The 21,408-nt window shown below is 37.9% G+C and overlaps 2 protein-coding genes across 2 annotated transcripts; both read right to left on the bottom strand.

Annotated features, from left to right (window-relative positions):
* Positions 1-2,037: 2,037 nt before the first annotated feature.
* LOC306899597 (uncharacterized protein) lies at positions 2,038-20,221 on the bottom strand (the record flags this gene model as incomplete). The annotated part of the gene is made up of 17 exons (XM_079465962.1): positions 2,038-2,942; positions 3,016-3,139; positions 3,236-3,463; positions 3,646-4,431; positions 4,517-4,808; positions 4,925-5,157; positions 12,591-13,751; positions 13,885-14,115; positions 14,224-15,036; positions 15,424-15,709; positions 15,838-15,980; positions 17,002-17,900; positions 18,165-18,288; positions 18,384-18,617; positions 18,704-19,522; positions 19,622-19,910; positions 20,085-20,221. The coding sequence occupies 17 exons, from the start codon at positions 20,219-20,221 to the stop codon at positions 2,038-2,040; spliced, it is 7,704 nt and encodes a 2,567-aa protein (XP_079322088.1).
* LOC306899749 (extracellular calcium-sensing receptor-like) lies at positions 8,113-11,365 on the bottom strand (the record flags this gene model as incomplete). The annotated part of the gene is made up of 6 exons (XM_079466221.1): positions 8,113-9,008; positions 9,156-9,279; positions 9,397-9,624; positions 9,771-10,562; positions 10,730-11,021; positions 11,151-11,365. 6 exons carry the CDS (start codon positions 11,363-11,365, stop codon positions 8,113-8,115), a joined length of 2,547 nt encoding a protein of 848 aa, XP_079322347.1.
* Positions 20,222-21,408: the final 1,187 nt, after the last annotated feature.

Raw genomic sequence — 21,408 nt, 5'->3', positions numbered from 1 at the left:
GCTCTGAGCAGCTATTTGTCTGCTTCAGAGGTCAGCAAAAGGGGAGGGCTATCTACAAACAGAGGTTGGCGCACTGGATCATGGACGCCGTCGCTATGGCGTACCGGTCCCAGGACCGCCCGGGGTGTAGCCTCCTTGTGGGCACTGGCTCAGGGCGCATTTCTCGTGGACATCTGCAAGTTTTACAACCTCTGTGTGGAACCGGTGTCAGCTCAAGTCTTGCATGGTACCAACAGGGGAGACCGGTGGCCGGGCGAAGAATAGGCATTCCATCCATCACTAAGCACTGGAGCAGCCATCCCTCCTGTGGCCGGGTATCAGCTGAGTTATCCACGTATATCTCTAACCGGACCTAGTGCCCCACACGTAGTAACCCCCTAACAGGGTGGTTCCGTCTGATGTATCCTCATGAGATGGCTCCCCTCGTGGAAACCCTTGACCTCCTCCATGTGGACATCCACATTGCGGCACTTCAGTCCGTACATACCTCCCATGAGTTCTCCCCTGCAGGCGAGACCATGTTGGTGTCTCCACTGTACTCCTCCTTACGGCGGGATGTGGTCTCCATAGCATGCATCCCATTGAGGGAATAGCCCTTATCCAGTGGCCCTACGGTACCGGACGGCTTCTCGCCATTAGAGAAACTAGGCCTACGTCTGTGGTGGCCGAGGGCAGGGGCCTCTCATCTTTGCCAATTCTCTGGGACCCCCTGACTGTCCACTGGATGATTACAATTTCGCAATAGCTCTCACATCTGACACGCCGAGGCCAGTCAGCGTCGCTTCGCTAGAGATTGTGACGTGGCACAGTGCTGTGGCATTTTCGATAGGAACCCCATCTGACGGTTCGACACAACGTCGAAACACTTCATGCCAAAACACTTGCCGTCCACTGCAGCAGTCGACAGATGCTCTCAGGCTCCTCATTAGAAAAGGTGAATGAATGCAGCACGCCGTCTCCGCTTTATATCTGGATATCCGGGGGCGGAGTCCGGCATGCAAATTTCATTGGCCAATTTCATTGGCCTTTTCAAAACTAGTCAGAAGATGATAGGTTCTCAAGTCAAACCACATCCGTCGGTTCGACACAATGTCTTGTTCCTTCAGAGAGGTTGAGCAAAGAGAAGATACAAACATGCCCGGTATGAGGATAATAAATCGAGGACCGTAAAAACCACTTTGTTACTCACTATAAGAAGTTGGACACTGACATCTACTGGGGGATGATTACATTAAATTTTAGCAAGCAGCAGAACACAAAAACACAAGCATACAGTTACGCGGCGTTAACATTGGACAAATGATTTGGCATGTCTTTGAATTCTGGTAGGCTATGTCATGTAGCGATAGCCTACAGCGTTGTTGTTAAATGTGCCTTTATTTATAGAGCTACAATGCTAACGTGGCCAAACATACACTTAAATGCACACATTACATACAAAATACATTTAAATAGTGTGTAATTCCAATGCGAATGGTCGAATACAGCGCAACAGTAATATTAAACTTAAACATGATTTGATATTGTGATAAATTATAATAATGCCACTTAGTCCTGCATATATGCTTCATGTGTTAATAGTGATGTACTATGCAATAACAATAAAATAAATTTAGGAAGTAAACAATAGGTTGTGATGTTTGAGAGGTTTAGAATGCAGTAGTCAGAGCAATGACCGAGCTATATGTAAATGTTATTTACATAACGCTCTTGATGTGTCACGGGGTAACACCTGTTCGTAAGGTTTTCTGAGATTTCTGTGGCTGGTGTGACAGCAAACATTCTAAGAGAAACTTTTTCATTAACCATAAACAGAAATGTCCTCTAAAATAGCAAAAAGATACTAAACCGAAGTGCGGAGCATCAAACAGAAAGTCACTCGTGGAAATGGCGCACTCCTTGGAGACGTCAAGAAAAAGGTGGATAGAAGGGCAATAGTAACCATCTCTTTTTTTATTATATTAATGAAATTGTGTATATCATATCTATATCATTGGATATTTTATAGTGTCTATTAATATATTACAATCAACAAGCTCATGAGGGTACTTTACCCATCATATGTTTTTTGGAATTTTTGTCTGGTTTCAATAATATAATATAGCATTTAGGAATGAAGATGCAAAATAACAGTCCATATGTGGAAGCTAAGATGGCAAATATCTCTACTGCTACTGTGAATTTTCCAGGAGAACTGACATAAGCTGGAATAAATGTGATCCATACAGCACAGAATATGAGCATACTGAATGTGATGAATTTAGCTTCATTGAAGTTATCAGGCAACTTCCGAGCCAGAAAAGCCAAAAAGAAGCATAGAATAGCAAGGAGTCCGATATATCCCAGTACAGCCCAGAAGCCAACAGATGAACCCACGTTACACTCTAAAATGATCTTTTCTTTGAAGTAGTTTAGATTTTTAAAAGGAACAGGTGGAGATATTGTTAACCAAAGCACACAGATAAGAACCTGAACAAGTGTGAAACCAAGAACACTGAGTCTCTGTTGTGGAGGCCCAAACCATTTCATGACATTACTTCCTGGAAGTGTGGCCTTAAAGGCCATTAACACAACTATTGTTTTCCCCAGAACACAAGAGATACAGAGGACAAAAGTGATCCCAAACGCTGTGTGACGTAACATACAGGACCACTCAGTGGGACGACCAATGAAAGTAAGTGAACAGAGAAAACACAGCATTAGTGAAAACAGGAGCAGGAAACTCAGCTCTGAGTTATTTGCTTTGACTATTGGAGTGTTTTTATATCTGAAGAATATGACTGCAATTAACATTGTTGTAAATGCACCAACAATAGAAATGGTTGTGAGCAAAATTCCCATGATCTCCTCATATGATAAATATTCAGTCTCCTTGTTAACACATCCATCCTTTTTCAGATTTGACCAAAAGTCTTCATGGCACTTCAGACATGTCACAGAATCTGTTAATGAATAATATTAATATGCTATATATTAACAGCAATAACATCATTAGCAAAATTTAGTCTCTTTTACCTGATATATTACTGATTTCACCTTCAGTACATGGTATACAGTCATAACAACACATAGGTTTTCCTTTCTGTACAGCCTTCCTAGTACCAGGAGGACAACTCTCACTGCACACAGACACAGGCACCTGCAACATATTGTAAATTGCAAATTTTTCTAAAGGTCATTCATTTTTTTATACAGATAAGGTTTAATATTTTTATTTAATCAACATTTTTTTTACCTCTGTGGGATTTTTTGCCCATAAAATTGATGTCATATTCACAGCTAAACGATCTTTCCCGACAAAAGATGCATCATAAAGCCCAACAGTGGCAAATTCATAGTGTTGTTTTTTACTTGGTTGCCAATTAATTATCTCATATTTTGCAACTGGATCTCCATTCTCATCAAAGTAAACCTCCTCGCCATCTTTGGTTTTGAAACGCACTTTTCTCAGGTTCTTCAGAAACTGCAAGATGTGACAAATTATAAAAAGCAGGCATTGACTAAAATGTTTCTATACATACTTTTACATGGTGTATTGTTGAATTGTTTATTAATATCAGTATGTCATTTTGTATAATGATATGGCTTTAGAGAACACTATATTTTACATTGTTATATTGTTAATGTACTGTAGTGTTAACGCACTGTTGAGGGATCAGGCTGTTTCTTTGTGGCACATTTGTCCGTGCAGCCCAGAAGGTCATGAAGTGCATGAGCAACAGCATATACTCCTTTATAAACATTACTGAAGATGGGCATGAGTGACATGTCTGTGAATAGATTTTGCACCTGAGACAACTCCTCTTTGCCTGTACATTCAGTTGTGTAGGTTGAATCATTGAAGTATTTACACTGAAACAAAGCTTCCCAGAGCTCAGTGAAAATGGCACTTCCCGAAGACTTCAGTGGCTTTATATCTAGAATAAATTCCTTTAGACCTGTCACCTGTGTTTTAGGTATAGCCAGCCCAACAGCCCCCAGTAGTATATGATGTTTATCCATACTCGCAATGACTGAATCTGAGATCCAGGCCTCCGTGCCCACCCACTGAAATCCTGTGATATTGTGTTCAACAAATTTATGCAACAGAACCTCCAAGTCCCAGTGAGCAAGAAATCCCACAATCACCCGAGAAGTAGAGCTTTTAATCTGCTCAATTATTCTCAGTACTTTATCTTCTGTGTACGTTCTGAAAAACGGGAGGGAATATTCCAGACAGATGCCCATCTGCTCAGCTACTTTAGTGAAAGTGGCCATTCCACTGTTGCCATAATCATCATCTGTTCTTAAAGCTCCTACCCAGGTCCAGCCAAAGTGTCTGACCAGTTCCGCCAATGCTCTGCTCTGAAAATAATCACTTGCAATAGTTCGAAGAAATGAAGGATATTTTATTTTGTCACTGAGGCACTCACATGTGGCATAATGACTGATCTGGAAGACAATGAATTAATTAAATTTTATAAGCAATGCAATTCTAACATAAATTCATGTTTAAATTCTGAATATTTAAACATACCAATGGAAGTTTAAATGGTCCAATACTTTTTGTTATTGCCATGCATGCTGATGAGGTTGTATCTCCTATAATGCCTTGTACCTCTGCTTGTTTTGTGCACGGCTCTACAACAGATGTTTTATCGTGCCCATTGGCAAGGGCCATAGCTGCTTGAACCCCCACTGCCACAGAGCCGCATGTGTCATAGATCTTGTAGCCCAATGAAACTCCCGGCAGCAAAGTAGAACTGTTGTTAATTTCCTCTATAGCGAAGAGCATTGACTGTGCATACTGGAAATCTCTGAAATTAAGACTGGTTAAAAGAACCCAACAAAAATTAAGCTGAAGTTATGAAATATTCTTGACGACTTATTTTGAAGAGCACTTCAAGACAGTTCAGAAACTGCAATGTTCTAGGGTTCTACTTACCTGATGCACTTTAGTGGAGGCGGTGTAATTGAATATGTTAGTTGTCTGACCTCCCAGCTGCTATGGAAGGAGAAAACCCCTCCAACTATGATGTCCCCATCTTTCCATAACTGAGGGTAGGCAGGCTGTCCTCGCAGATGACAGACTGTCTCATTAGCTTTAGAGAAAGTCATGATGGCCATTACCATATGAAGAAGTGCAATAAGTGGCTCCATTTGTCCATCGAATAGATACTATAATACGTGAGAGATGTATCGTTTTCAATATTACAGGACTGATCGTAGGATGGATTTTGAAGAATTTATAAGGTGGAATCTGATAATCTATTGGGAAATGACACTGGTGGACCTCACCTAAAGGAGGTGCCATTTTCTGACGTATGTTTGAAGGTTATAGGATACCAAATATTTTTAACTGTGTTAACAAAACAAAAGTCGATGAAGAGTTCCCGCCCTGATTAAAAATATTTAATTCAATTAAATTAAATACAACCATTTACTTTTGGTTTTATGCATTTGGGAGATGTTTCAATCCACAAAAAAATTAAAGTGGGTTCAAGGTAATACGTTTTTATTAATTTGTGTGTTCTCTGGGAAATAACCAATGACCTTTGTGAAGTAGGGGAACACAATTATTACATTTTATCATCGTCAATGCTCTTAGGCTTTGATACAACGCATCAACCAAGGAAGCGGTAGAAGGAGCATGCGCACAAGTCACTTTCAATTGTGTGCAGGAGAGAGAGAGAGAACTACATCCGCTGTGTTGTTTTTTGCTGCATTTGGGTGATGAATGTTATATAAACGGTGGATATAACCCTGGATTTGGAGATTGTTTGAAACTGATAGATGGAGCAGCGGTCCCAGCCCTAAAAGATTCAGGACATGAACCGCCCGCAGTAAGTGAAACTGATGTCTGTGTTTTCTTGGCAATGTGTGCGCACGTGCTTTAGTTCCGCCCTCTCCCACACATGTGTCGCATGTTTTCGGAAAAACACCAGGCTCTCTACATAATACACCAGCCTATTGATGCACAAATAATTTTATAACACCGCAATTTTGAAACAAATGTTTCTAAGGACCTTTTAAAGACACAAAGCCAATAAAACAACAAACTTTAAACAGTAAAGGCTTATGACACAAAAGCCTGCCTAAACATGTCAGTGTAATGTACTTAAACTATTTGTAAATTATAATATACTGACATACCACACATGAGTCAAAGATTCAAGTTTTACCCGGTTTTGAGTCTAAGAGTGATTACTTCCTACTTTTAAACAAGATAATTTACTTAAATGCTGCCAAAAAGGTGTTCCTAGACTTTGCTAAAAACTTATTGCATCAAATATAAAGTCCAAAATCAACATACAAGTCTAAACAAAAGTGAGCATTTAGAATTATAAACTGAGAAGAGAGGTGAGAAACATCCACGCTTTGGACTTAATAACTTAGTAGCTTCAATAAGCATTATAGAACTGTACATTAAATAGAAATTTGACCAAAAGCTTAATTTAATTACCTGTGATAATAGTTCTGCAATCTATTGAATTGTTCTATGTTAATTAAGTCCACCATATAATTTACACGGTCTTATTTTATGGCTTAAATAGCATGAACCAGAAATTTCTCTCCGCTGTAGCTGTTGGTTGTGGCTAGAAGGGATACAGCTACGGAAGGAAGTGATGCAAAATCGCTACATAAAATTACAATAAATTACTCAACATAAAAACTCTAAACTGTCCGTCTGCTGCACCCATAGACATAAAAAATGTGAATCTGCTTCAAAATAAAAGAATCTGCTTCACTGCCGCGATACGTCAACAGTGCTGCCATATTAGGTAGGGCAAAAGCCCACTAAGCTCATAGAAGGAAATGGGAGATTTTAGCTTTTTCTCCAATAATAGCAAAATCGCGTTTACATTCCTTAACACATTTCAATGGTTTACGATATACGTAGAGTAAAAATGTAGCATGTCCCTGGTACTTTAAATCTCTAGTTATACTTTAAAATGAATCGTTGTCATAAGGAATTTTGAAATATACCTTAATTGAGCCTGTTATTCAGGAGAATCCAATAGATGGCACCACGTTCACTGATATGTTAGGCAGGAAAAGCAACTGAAAAAAAAAACATCATGTTGAGATTGTTTCTGAGTTTAAGTTGAATCATCGAACAAAACACCCAAGTTAAACTAATGTATTTACATATCTAAAAAAAATCTATTTTTAACTGGGGATATGGCTTTTTCTGTCATAATTTTATACAATTTCAAAAATAAAACATGTTCTGTTATAAATCAGGTGAAACAATTACAGCTGTAAAACATGTATGTGAGATAGTAAAACAAATAACACTGCTGTGCATTATAAATAGTATGAAATATGGTAATATGACCTAAGCTTAAAGGCTGAGTATAGGCATTCCTGTCCAGAAACGTTTTTTGTCATGCAGGTTGGAAGTCTATTAACATCCTGATAGCAATCCATAAGTTAAGTGATACACTCGTATTTTTATAATTATATATTGTATGTGAAAGGCGTAGGACCAAAAATGTGCGCCCAAACATTGCCCTCGTTTCATATAAGAACAAACATTTAAACAAAACAAACTCAAACAGAACATATTTTTAAAATGTTAATAGATGTATAGTATATGCACAATTGCAAAAGAAATAAACACTTAAGACTCTTAAAAAGAAGAGTTGCCATTCAGTCCCATTTTATCATGTGTTTTACACAAAAATGTCTTCCTGGAATTTCAAAATCTAAATGTAAAGGGCTCCCTGGAACCTTCCAGGCATTCCATGAGACTATGAATGGATTTTTCCTTGTCCTCTTTATCCACTGCCAATGCAGAATTACAGCCAATCAAATTACAGAGACCATGCAGAATACAGCTGAAAATTAATGTTGATAAAGAGTGGATCCTTAAATGATTTCTATGGTCTGATACTTTATTTAGTTAAAATTAGGTAAACTACCTACAAAAACCAAAAGCTACAACATGAAGGAAAATTGAAAATGGGTGGACATAAGCTTTAGCCTAGCTAGAAGATTGTTAATGTCACTTATATATTTTGTGTTTTCTTTCAATACAATTGCGATTTCCATGTTTTTATTTTATTTATTTAGTATCTTGCCTTATTTACTTTTTCATAAATACTATTTATAAGGGAAAATCACAGATCATCATTTGCCCATTATGTGCTTCTTAGAATTTTTCTCTGGTTTGAGTAAAATCACATAGCATTTTGGGAGAAAGATGCAAAACAGCAAACCAAAACTAGAGGCTAAAATAGCAAATATTTCTACTGCCACAGTAAACTTTCCAGGAGAACTGACATAAGCTGGAATAAAAGCAATCCATACAGCACAGAATATGAGCATACTGAATGTGATGAATTTAGCTTCATTGAAGTTATCAGGCAGCTTCCGGCCAAGAAAAGCCAGAGTGAAGCATAAGAGAGCAAGAAATCCTATATAACCTAAAACAGCCCAGAAGCCTAGAGCTGAGCCCACATTACACTCTAAAATGATCTTTTCCTTAAAGTAATCTAAATTTTTAATGGGAAAAGGAGGTGATATTGTCAGCCAAAGGATACAGATAAGAACCTGTATAAGTGTAAAGGCAAGAACACTGAGTCTCTGTTGAAGAGGCCCAAACCATTTCATGACATTACTTCCTGGAAGTGTGGCCCTGAAGGCCATTAACACAACTATTGTTTTCCCCAGAACACAAGAGATACAGAGGACAAAAGTGATCCCAAACGCTGTGTGACGTAACATACAGGACCACTCAGTGGGGCGACCAATGAAAGTAAGTGAACAGAGAAAACACAGAGTCAATGAGAAGAGCAGCAGGAAGCTCAGCTCTGAGTTGTTGGCTTTTACTATGGGGGTTTTTTTATATTTGAAAAAAATTATGGCAATTAAAATTGTACTGAATGCACCAACGGCAGAAATTGTTGTGAGCAAAATTCCCATGATTTCTTCATAAGAGAGATATTCAGTCTCCTTCTTAACACATCCATCCTTTTTCAGATTTGACCAGTAGTCTTCATGGCACCGCAGACATGTTACAGAATCTGTTATGTTGTGATAACAAAAAATTAAAAACAATCATGTCAGCAAAAAGAAGATTTTGTATGTATTTTTACATTAAACTTTAAGGTAACTATGCAGATAGTTGAAGCTATATTTATTTCAAGGCTTTTATATTCATGTATTTTTACCTGTCATGTTACTAATTTCACCTTCAGTACATGGTATACAGTCATAACAGCAGAAAGGTCTTCCTTTCTGTACAGCCTTCCTAGTGCCTGGAGGACAACTCTCACTGCACACAGACACAGGCACCTGCCACCCACAGATTTAAACTTTCTTTATAATTCTGCTACATGTATTATCTTATTGTGTTAATCACATAAACAGTATAATCACAATGCACTTAAATGAATAGTGCTGTAATCTCACCTTTGTTTTGTAATTTGCCCATTTAATTGAAGCCATATTCACTGACATACGATCTTTTTCCGGAAAAGACGCATCATAAAGTCCAATGGGAACAAATTCATCATGTTTTATTTTACTTGGTTGCCAATTTATAATCTCATATTTTGCAACTGGATCTCCATTCTCATCAAAGTAAACCTCCTCGCCATCTTTGGTTTTGAAACGCACTTTTCGCAGGTGCTTCAGAAACTGAAAGAGTAAACAGACTTTAAGAAATCTTATATCAAAATACAACTTTTGCTTCATTATTTGATATCTATACTGTTTTTAAAATCTTTAAAGATTTTTTACAAACACAACATATGAATAATATAATTAGGAAAAGTGTTACACACTGTTGAGGGATCAGGCTGTTTCTTTGTGGCACATTTGTCCGTGCAGCCCAGAAGGTCATGAAGTGCATGAGCAACAGCATACACTCCTTTATACACATTGCTGAAGATGGGCATGAGCGACATGTCTGTAAATGTGTTTTGCATGTCAGACTGTTCCTCCTCGCCTGTACATTTAGTTGTGAATGATGAATCGTTCTTATTGGAGTATTTACACTGAAACAGAGATTCCCAGAGCTCAGTGAAAATGGCCCTTCCTGAAGACTCCAGTGGTTTTATATCTAGTATAAAATCTTTTAAACCCGTTACTTCATTTTTGGGTATAGCCAGCCCAACAGCCCCCTGTAGAATATGGTGCTTATCCATACTGGCAATGACTGAATCTGAGATCCAGCTTTCCGTTCCCACCCACTGAAATCCTGTGATATTGTGTTCAATAAGTTTATGCAACAGAAACTCCATCTCCCAGTGCACAAGAAATCCCACAATCACTCGAGAAGTAGAGCTTTTAATCTGCTCTATTATTTTCAGTACTTTATCTTCTGTGTACGTTCTGTATATTGGAAGGGAATATTCCAGACAGATGCCCATCTGCTCAGCTACTTTAGTGAAAGTGGCCATTCCACTGTTGCCATAATCATCATCTGATCTTATGGCTCCCACCCAGGTCCAGCCAAAGTGTCTGACCAGTTCCGCCAACGCTCTACTTTGATAATAATCACTTGCAATAGTTCGAAGAAATGAAGGATATTTGATTTTGTCACTGAGACACTCACACGTGGCATAATGACTGATCTGGAAGACAATGGTATTTTCCAATATTTAGCATTTCATAAGCAATGCATCAATTATATTACATTCATTACATTCAACAGCACTTAATTTGGTGAAAGCATAAAATACAATTTCATGAAAATACCACATGATGCACAACTATATGATTATAACGCATTTTAGCATACCAATGGAATCTTAAGTGGTCCAATACTCCTTGTTATTACAATGCATGCTGATGAGGTTGTGTCTCCAATAATGGCTTGCACCTCTGCTTGTTTTGTGCACGGCTCTACAACAGATGTTTTATCGTGCCCATTGGTAAGGGCCATAGCTGCTTGAACCCCCACTGCCACAGAGCCGCATGTGTCATAGATCTTGTAGCCCAATGAAACTCCCGGCAGCAAAGTGGAACTGTTGTTAATTTCCTCTATAGCGAAGAGCATTGACTGTGCATACTGGAAATCTCTGAAATTTAGACTGGTTAAGAGAACCCAACAAAGAGTAAGCTGAAGTTATGAAATATTCTTGACTTTTGACTTTTAGACTTTTCTTCAAGAGCACTTTAATACAGCACATAATATGCATTGTTTCTCAGGTTTTACTTACTTGATGCACTTTAGTGGAGGCGGTGTAATTGAATATGTTAGTTGTCTGACCTCCCAGCTGCTATGGAAGGAGAAAACCCCTCCAACTATGATGTCCCCATCTTTCCATAGCTTGGGGTATGTAGGCTCTCCTCGTAGATGACAGACAGTCTCATTAGCTTTAGAGAAAGTCATAATGGCTATTACCATATGAAGAAGTGCAACAAGTGGCTCCATTCACCCATTAAATAGATACTATAATACGTGAGAGATGTGTTAACTAATAGTAGAATTTCGATGTATTTATAGAGATGAAAGTGCCGAAAATCTTTTGGGAAATGACACAGGTGGATCTTGTTTGAAGGAGGTGCAACGTTTTGAGGCGAGAATCTTTGGATATACCTCTGCGACTTGTAATTGTTTGTACATGTATCACATACACAGTGTGGGTAAAAGGGTTGCAGGATGCAGAAACATCATGAATCAACATAATGTTCAAAACTTCTTTCTATATATGCCAGCGAATCTTTTCGGGTGTTGTACAACTAATCATGTAATTTTGGTTGTTTAAGGTTTGTTAGGCTATGTTTGGTAATGATCTGGGTCAAATATGATAAAGATTTGATATAGTTCTTGGAGTAGGCAAAACATTTATAATAATCACCAGTAGGGGGTGATGTCACCAAACTGTTCCTTTAATCCGAAAGGTCATTTCACCAATGACACCCATTCAATTTCATATTCACTGTAGATTTACAACCTCAGCTCTCTATTGGCATTTTCACCATCACATTTGAAAACAAAAAGGCTAAACTGAGCCTGGTCAGTACCTGGATGGGTGACCTCCTGGGAAAAGCTAGGTTGCTGCTGGAAAAGGTGTCAGTGAGACCACCAGGGGGTGCTAACAATATCGGTTGTATGGGTCCTTATGCCCCAGTATGTGATGGGGAAAAAAGCAACGTCCTTTGGATGAGATGTTAAACCGAGGTCCTGATCCCTTTGGTCATTAAAGATCCCTTGGCACTTCTTGTAAAGAGTAGGTGTTTAACCCCGGTGTCCTGGCCACATTCCTTCCACTGGCCCGTGTCATTCTTTCATTTAATGTTAGGAAATGACTAAATAAAACATATGTGGAATTGGTGGATTGGTGTTTGGCCCCTCATCACCACGAAAGGGAATATTTACTTTATAATAGTCACAAATCTCTTAAAAAGAAAATTTCTACATTTATTTAGTTTGAAGAACTAAACACCATATACGAAGTAAGAATTCATTATTTATTTAGTGCACAATACATCCAATTTTTGTGTTAATTAATCATGCATTATTCTTCATTGTATTGCACAAGCAATACAAATTAGCATTTGAAATTTATACCCAAATAAATACCCCACAGTTAAATATTTATTGTTGAGATTTTATAGCAATAGTTTCAATGCCCTTGGCATGTTAATCAGTGAACCTTTGAAGAACCTTTACCCATCATATTCTTTTTAGAGTTCAGATCTGGTTTAAGTAAAATTATGTAGCATTTGGGAATAAATATACAAAACAACATCCCATAACTTGAGGCCAAAATGGCAAATATCTCCACAGCAACAGTAAATTTTCCAGGTGAACTGACATATGCTGGAATAAATGTGATCCACACAGCACAGAATATGAGCATACTGAAGGTGATGTATTTAGCTTCATTGAAGTTATCAGGCAGCGTCCGAGCCAGAAAAGCCAGAATGAAGCACAAGAGAGCCAGTAGACCAATATAACCCAACACAGCCCAGAAACCAACAGATGAGCCTGAATTACACTCCAGAATGATTTTATCTTTGTAATGATTCATGTTTCTGTAGGGAAATGGGGGTGATATTGTTAGCCAAAGCACACAAATGAGCACTTGTATGAGAGTAAATGCAAGAACACTAAGTCTCTGTTGAAGAGGCCCAAACCATTTCATGACATTACTTCCTGGAAGTGTGGCCTTGAAGGCCATTAACACAACTAATGTTTTCCCCAGAACACAAGAGATACAGAGGACAAAAGTGATCCCAAACGCTGTGTGACGTAACATACAGGACCACTCAGTGGGGCGACCAATGAAAGTAAGTGAACAGAGAAAACACAGAGTCAATGAGAAGAGCAGCAGAAAGCTCAGCTCTGAGTTGTTGGCTTTTACTATAGGAGTATGTCTATGCCAGAAAAAAATCAACCCTGTTGTGATTGTGAGACATCCACCACACAAAGAGAACGTCACTAGTATATTGCCCATTACTTCGTTAAAAGTGAGGAATTCAATGTTTTTAAGTTCACATCGAGTTCGGCTTCCATTTGATTTGTACTCAAGTGGGCATTGGACGCATGTTACTGCATCTGAAAGCATAGACAAATTACAAAGAAAAAATAACATAATTTTAACACAGCGTAACACAATGCAGACTTTCAGTTTACCACACAGAAACATGATGAGTATCACTGTTAATGAGAGAGGCCTGGTCATCTCACTTGTGGTGTCGCTGAACTCTCCATCTGCACATGGAATGCAGTCAAAGCAGCAGATGGGTTTTCCTTTAACAAATGCCCTTCTGTTGCCTGGAGGACAGGATTCACTACACACAGACCTTGGGACCTAAAACAAATACAAACATAAAAAAGCCAATGCACATTTTGAAAATCATTATACTACATGATGTATGTATACAATATATCATGTTTTTTATGCTAGCATATTATGTATAAAAATGATTTTCTCATTTGCTTACATTTTTTTGATTTCCTGCCCAAATGGCACTGATCTCATCTTTCATTCTAATCTGTTGTCCTTCCGGCCAAGATGCGTCGTACAGTCCAATTTCTTCAAATGTTATCATTCCGTCATTGTTCATTTGCCAGTTTACCAAAGCATAACGTGCAGCTGGGTCGCCACTTTCATCAAAGTTAACATTCTCTCCACTTTTGATTGTGAAGTTCACCTGGATAAGGTAATGCAACACCTGGACAGAGCAGTGGTGTTAGTGATACCCTTCAATCATCACAACAACAGTGTAGAATGACAGAAAACTACAAAGCAGCGCTTTAAACAAAACCAAGGGCGTTCACACCTGCCAAGGCTGTATTTTGCCCTTCGCTGCACAAGTTTTGTTAAGAAAAGGTCCTTTTCCTTTTTCACATGCAAGCAGTCCTTCAATAGCATGAGCGACTGCATATACTGCTTTGTAGATGTTGCTGAGAAGACTAGCATCAGACACATCTGTAAAACGTGTGTTTGTATTTGCTAGGGACTCCTCTCCATTGCAAATGTTGGAGACATTGTGTGCATTCAGGTTGAAAGTGCATTGAAACACACTTTCCCATAGCTCAACCAGCCCTGTGTTACCTGATGTCAGGGAGGGCTGTCTACTCACAATAAACTCTCTCAATCCAGGAATATATGCATTGGGCACTGCAAACCCGACGGCTCCTCTGAGCACGGCGTAATTCGTGGGGGTTGAAACATATCTGTATGTAATCCAGCCTTCGCTTCCCACCCACTGATAGCCAGTAACATTTTGGTAATAAAGCTCTTTTATGAGAAAGTCCAGATCGTTGCCATCTGCAAAGGCTACTATGACTTTAGATGTGGACGTCTTGATTGTATCTACCACTTCCAGAAACTTCTCTCTTGAATCGGTTCTGTAAACCGCCACCGAGTATTCCACACAGACACCCTCTTTCTCAGCTGCTTCTAGAAAAGTAGCCATACCGCTATTGCCGTAGTCTCCTCTGCTTCTCACCGCCCCAACCCAGGTCCAGCCAAAATATTTGACCAGTTTGGCTAATGCTCTGCTCTGGTAGTAATCACTAGGAATTGTCCGGAAGAAGGAGGGATACTGATGTCTGTTACTAAGACATGCGCATGTTGCTGAATGGCTAAGCTGAATCAAAAGAGAGAAATTATTTTAAAATAGGCAGTTTAATATGGTTTGCATGTCCACATTAAATTTGATATTCTACATCAAGGGTTCTCAACTCTGTTCCTCCTGCACATGTTGTGAATCATCAGCCTAAGCACAGAGAGGTCAAGTGAGTGTATACATGGAAAACATACAAAATGTGGAAACCATAACATGGGTCATTATAATGAATTATATCTGTTATTAGAGAATGAATCCACAGGCATATCTGCACATTTACATCACTATTAAACTTAAACACAACAATACTGTATCTCTGTCCTCTTAAACATAACCAACATCAAATTATCAATTTTTTACTTATTTAAAAGAAATGTAAAACTCAATTTAAACCATCTGAATACATACCACGGGTATTTTAAATGGACCCATGGTTCTTGCAATGTCAATAGTAGATGTGGATGTAGTGTCCCCAATCACAGCTTGTATAGTGGAGGGACTTTCACAGCTCTCTTCTGCCTCCATTTGCCCATTCATCAGAGCTAGTGATGCTCTAACAGAGAGAGGAATGCTTGGGCAAGATCCATAGATGCGGTACCCGAGCGTGAAGCCAGGAAGAAGGTCTGTACTGTTGTTTATTTCCTCAATGGCAAACATCATTGTCATGGCATACTGCAGCTCGCCAGGATCAAGTCTAAACACCAATGTGTCAGGGAAATGTTTTGTTGCATTCTTAAACAAGTGTATAAATTTGGCAGAAAAGGTTTCTGTCACATTGTTATAAAACTTTTCATATGTTTAGCTTTTTAATATACATCTTACCCGTAACACCTGCTGTTTCCTGGATTGATCAAGAGTGTCGGATTTACATCAGCTGGATTCTGGTGTAACGAAAAAATGCCCCCAATTGAAACATCACCATTTTTGGAGAAATGAAGTAGTTCATCTGTTCCATAAGCTGTACACTTAGGTTGTGCAGCAGTTTCAGTAAAGGGGATATTTGTCAAAATGGCTGCAAGTGCCAGCATGACTCTGCAGTGTGTAGATGTCTTGCTGAAGTGGAGGTTGTGTGGAGTAAATCTTGCTTTATATGTATAGCGTTAGGCCTTGTATAAAGCATAATGACATGTCTACAACTTTTTACTAATAGGCTAATCCAAGCAGTTAAAATGAGTGACAGAAAAACAGTGCAATAATCTTTGTTTCTGCACTTGGATTGGGTCCAATCAAAGACACTTTAGATCTAGACCTCCTTATTCACTATACTAAATGGGAAAATGCAAAAGCTTTTTTAAATTGTATCTATTTCATCTTAACTGAGGTCATCCAGTATCAGAAAACATAATTGATAAAAATAAGAACACTTATTATAATATTTCAATAAAGTCATTTATATATTATTTATTTATTTTCATAATTGATGTATTTATTTATTTATATACATCAAGATACAGTATATTTGTTCTGACATTCTTTTTTAATTCACCTACACGAGAATTAAGACTTATTAAAAATAGTAATGTACTTTTACAATTTTTTATTTGAATTTATCAATATACATGAGACTGAACATTGTAATGGTCAAATATAATATTTTTTTTTAATTTTTAGTTTGTTAGTTGATTGCGGGTTTGTTAATGGGAAGGTAGCTTTTCTTTTATTCACTTAACACTAATAACATTAGCGATAATAACATTTTCTACTAAATTGTTCTGGTGTGGTATTATATTTTCACAGCAATTGGTACAGAAACAGGTTTTAAAATGGTATATTACACACTGCAGTATTAAGGTAACTGTTTAAATAATAAAAACATAAGATACCATGGTTTCTCTGCTTAACATAATCTATTTAAGAATACACTGGGAATTCTATTTTTAAAACATTAAAAGTAAGAGATCATCCGTCTTAATATTATAATACTGTGGGGTGGTTCTTCTACGTTTCGCATGGTTAGGTTTAGGTTATATAGGCCTAGTGTGATTTAGAATTACCTTTCCCCATCATATGTTTCTTGGTGTTTTTGTCTGGCTTAAGTATGATAATGTAGCATTTCGGTGTAAAAATACAGAATAACAAACCAAAGCTTGAGGCTAAAATTGCAAATATCTCCACAGCTACTGTCAATTTTCCAGGAGAACTGACATAAGATGGAATAAATGTGATCCACACAGCACAGAATATGAGCATACTGAATGTGATGAATTTAGCTTCATTGAAGTTATCAGGCAGCTTTCGAGCCAAAAAAGCTAGAATGAAGCACCATACAGCCAGCAAGCCAATATAACCCAGTACAACCCAGAAACCAACAGTAGACCCTAGATCACATTCAAGGATTATTTTATCAGCTGAATGTGCAATATTTTTATATGGTTTTGGGGGTGCTAATACCAGCCACAGGATACATATGATTATTTGAAAAAGAGTGCAACAGAACACACCAGTTCTTTGTAAGGGCAGTGAGCATTGAGGGACACTTGCACCAGGTACCGTGGCCCTAAAGGCCATTACAACTGCTATTGTTCTTGCTAGAACACATGACATACAAAGGGCAAATGTGATTCCAAACGCCGTGTGACGTAACATACAGGACCACTCAGTGGGGCGACCAATGAAAGTAAGTGAACAGAGAAAACACAGAGTCAATGAGAAGAGCAGCAGGAAGCTCAGCTCTGTATTGCTGGCCTTCACAAGAGGTGTGTCCATGAAGTGGTAAAACACAATCGCAACCGCTATAGTTAAAGATACTCCGGTCAACGAGAATGCAGTCAAAAGTATTCCCATGTTTTCCTCAAATGAAAGGAACTCCACTTTCTTGAGAACACAGAGACTCTGGTTTTCATTTGACCAGAACTCTAGAGGGCATTTGATGCATTCAGCAGAATCTAAAATAAAATAAAATATCAACATTGAGATGTTTAGTGTAAATGACGAAAAAAGTACAATAATGTATTCATTTTAATTATTTAGTTGAGCTTATGTATAGGTATTGCCTTATTATGGAAAGTATATACAGTATAGTAGACCAGAAGTCCCTACTCTAAAGCATATGAGAAAATAAATAAATATACATGACATGGTAAAGTATGTTTTAAAATAACATATAGTTATTTTAAGTATATTATATTTAATTATGCATGTTTTCTCACCAGTTGTATTGCTGATTTCACCAGAAGGGCATCTGACACATTCAAAGCAGCATATTGGTCTTCCTTTGATCACAGCTTGTCTGAAACCTGGCAGACAGCTCTCACTGCACACAGATCTTGGTTTCTGTCGTGTATACACATATTTACTTTGTTGCACTTTATAAATGCCCCTTTTCATTGATTTGTACATGAAACACATTGATGTCATGTTGTACATACCATTTGGCTCTCTCCTGTCCAAACTACAGGTACGTCAACAGAATTCATCACAAACTGCTGTTCTTTGGGTCGCGATGCATCATAGTGACCCACAGTGATAAAACTAGTTTCCCCTGCTACATTTTTCTGCCAGTTCACCAGCTCATATCTGGCAGTAGGGTCTCCGTTTTTGTCAAAGTATATTCTCTCACCTGAGGGCATTGTGAAATTCACATTTTGAAGGGACTGTAGTACCTGTAACAATTGTCAAAACTCATTTGTGAATCACTGTGTTAGTAATAAAACAACACTGGCAACATGTAAATGTGATCTTTTCTTACTTGTCTAGAAAGCATTAAATCTTTTTTTCCACATGTGTTATTAGGTGCACCATTTGAGGATTTGCAAGCCAGTGTGTCGTGAAGTGCATGAGCTATAGCATAGACTGCCTTGTATACGTTGTTTGAAATCCTTAGCTCTGATACATCTGTAAATGCATTACTAACATTACTCAGATTTTCGGATCCATCGCAATACTTATCATACTCAGTTTGTGGGCTGATTGTGGGAGAGAAGTGGCAATCGAATGTCATCTCCCAAAACTCTCTCAAAAGTGGATTTGAAGGGTCCTGAGATGGCTTGACATCAAGGAGAAACTGTTTCAGGCCTGGAATTTTTGATTTACTGATAGTAAAGCCAAGTGCACCAGCGAGGATTTTGGAAACTCTTTCAGTTGCCAGGTATCTTGCTGTAATCCATGATTCGCTGCCTACCCATTGCAGCCCAGTTACATTTTGTTTGATAATCTCCTCCAGTAACACATCCATTTCACCTTGTGCCAGAAAAGCCACCAGAACCTTAGCAGTACCCGATTTGATCACTTCAACAACCTTAGCAATCTTTTCTTTGGAGTTTGTTCTCAGTATGGCCTCTGAATACTCTATGCATACTCCTTCACGTTCAGCTACCTCTACAAAAGTTGCCATGCCATTGTTTCCATAGTCATTATCACTTCTCACTGCTCCAACCCATGTCCAGCCAAAGTGTTTGACCAGCTGGGCCAGCGCTCTGCTTTGGTAGTGATCACTGGGAATGGTCCTGAAGAAAGAAGGGAACTGCTTTCTGTTGCTCAGGCAAGCACATGTAGCAAAATGACTGATCTGGTGAACCAAACAGACACAAATGCCAAAAAACATAATTTGTTGATTATCTGGCAACATTAATATATTTATGAATATTAATTATGTATATGTATTTACCACAGGAATCCTGAAGGGCCCCGTTGCTCTAGACAGCACAATGGTGGAGGAAGATTCAGATTCTCCTATAATGACATTCACTGCTGTTTTTCCAAAGCAGGTTTGTTCCGCTGTCACCTCCTGACCATTTATAAGAGACATTGAAGACCTCATAGAGGCCAGCGTTGAACCACAGCTGTCAAATATTTTGTATCCAATTGAAATGTTTGGGAGCAAGCTGCTTATGTTGTTAATTTCCTTAATGGCAAAGATCATCGTCTGAGCAAATCGGAATTCTCTCAGGTTAAGGCTAATATGATGTGGAGAGGTTTATTAAAAGTTATTGTTTAGGCAGGTTTCTCGTTACAATTTAAGTCATTTTGTAAATAGTAACTATGTTACAATTCAGAAAATAAAGTATTACATATTCTTTATATGCAATGACATACAGTTAATGTGTAAAATAGAAGCAGAGGCAACAAACCTGGTGCACATTAGACGATGAGGTTTTTCAGTGAATGAAGGTATTTCCAAGTAAATTTTATTGTGAATTGAAAAAGCTCCACCAATAATAATATCTCCATCATTTGACAGCAGGGGGTACTCTGGTTTCCCTATCATGCTACAGTTAACCCGTTCCCCATATGTTTCAATGCTACAGAACAGCAATAACCCAAGGATAAGCATCATAGAGACTATGGGACCTCCTTTGCTCTTATCAATATGTTGTGTCGCTTATATAGAGTTTGTGATGCTCATCATTGGTGCATCAAAATAATATCATGCCATCATGTGGTCTGATTTTTTTTGTAGAAGCTGTTTAACATTTTACAGATGTTGCTGTAAACTATGTGTCAGCCCTGTAGTTTTTGTTAAAATACAAACCAAACCTCAAACTCCGAAAGCTTCTACCCAAAGAAAAAAATAACATGTATTGACCCCCTCCTACTCAAAAAAAATTCCACTTAATATTTATTAAAATATTTACGTTTTTTATATATATATATAAATATATATATTTTTTCAATGCTCATTTTGTCTCCTTTTAAAATTATCTTGAGGAGCCCTTAATAGCCAGCCAGGGCCACCTTGTGGGGCAGGAAACCACGTTAAGAACCGTTCCTGTAAATTATACATTATTAAAGCAGTTTTAATGCTACTCCCACATTATGGGAATATAATTTATTTATTCTCTTAACAGTATAAAAATAAAATCAATTTGTTAATAATAAGATTTACAGTACCAGTAAGATTGATTAGAAAGCATGGAGTTTCTAAAGGGGCATGTTTTTATGTACAGGTGTCTTCAAAAAACCAAGCTGCCTGCAATACCACAAATCTGTGCTCATAATATTAATATTTAATAAAACGACAGAAGCCAACTGGAAATTAAAATTAACTAATCCGAAAGTCATTATGATGAAGAAACATCATTGTTCTTATTTGTGTTGCACAGAGATACGTTAGACCTCCATTTGTTTGGGCTGTTTTTATTTACCCTTTTTGTTTGTTAGCAAATAGATAAATTCTGAGCACAATTAGTAACTTACAGACACAGACAAACACACACAAAATAACAACAACAACAATAATAAATATAGCCACTTGTTCAGCAATTGTACTTGGTGTCAACTGGCTGTAATCAATGTTACAATATAATTTACTACAAATTGTTACACAATGTTTTGTCCATGGTGTAAAGATTATATATGAGAACAATCATCTTAGAAAATCATATATACTTATTATAAATATTATATGTGCCATACTTTGAGTTCTTAAGTAAATTGTACCTACTTTAATATACT

This window comes from Barbatula barbatula, assembly GCF_947034865.1.
Source record: "Barbatula barbatula genome assembly, chromosome: 10".
Taxonomy (NCBI): domain Eukaryota; kingdom Metazoa; phylum Chordata; class Actinopteri; order Cypriniformes; family Nemacheilidae; genus Barbatula; species Barbatula barbatula.
The sequence above is the reverse complement of the archived record's forward strand: the minus strand, read 5'-3'. Positions and strand labels throughout refer to the sequence as shown.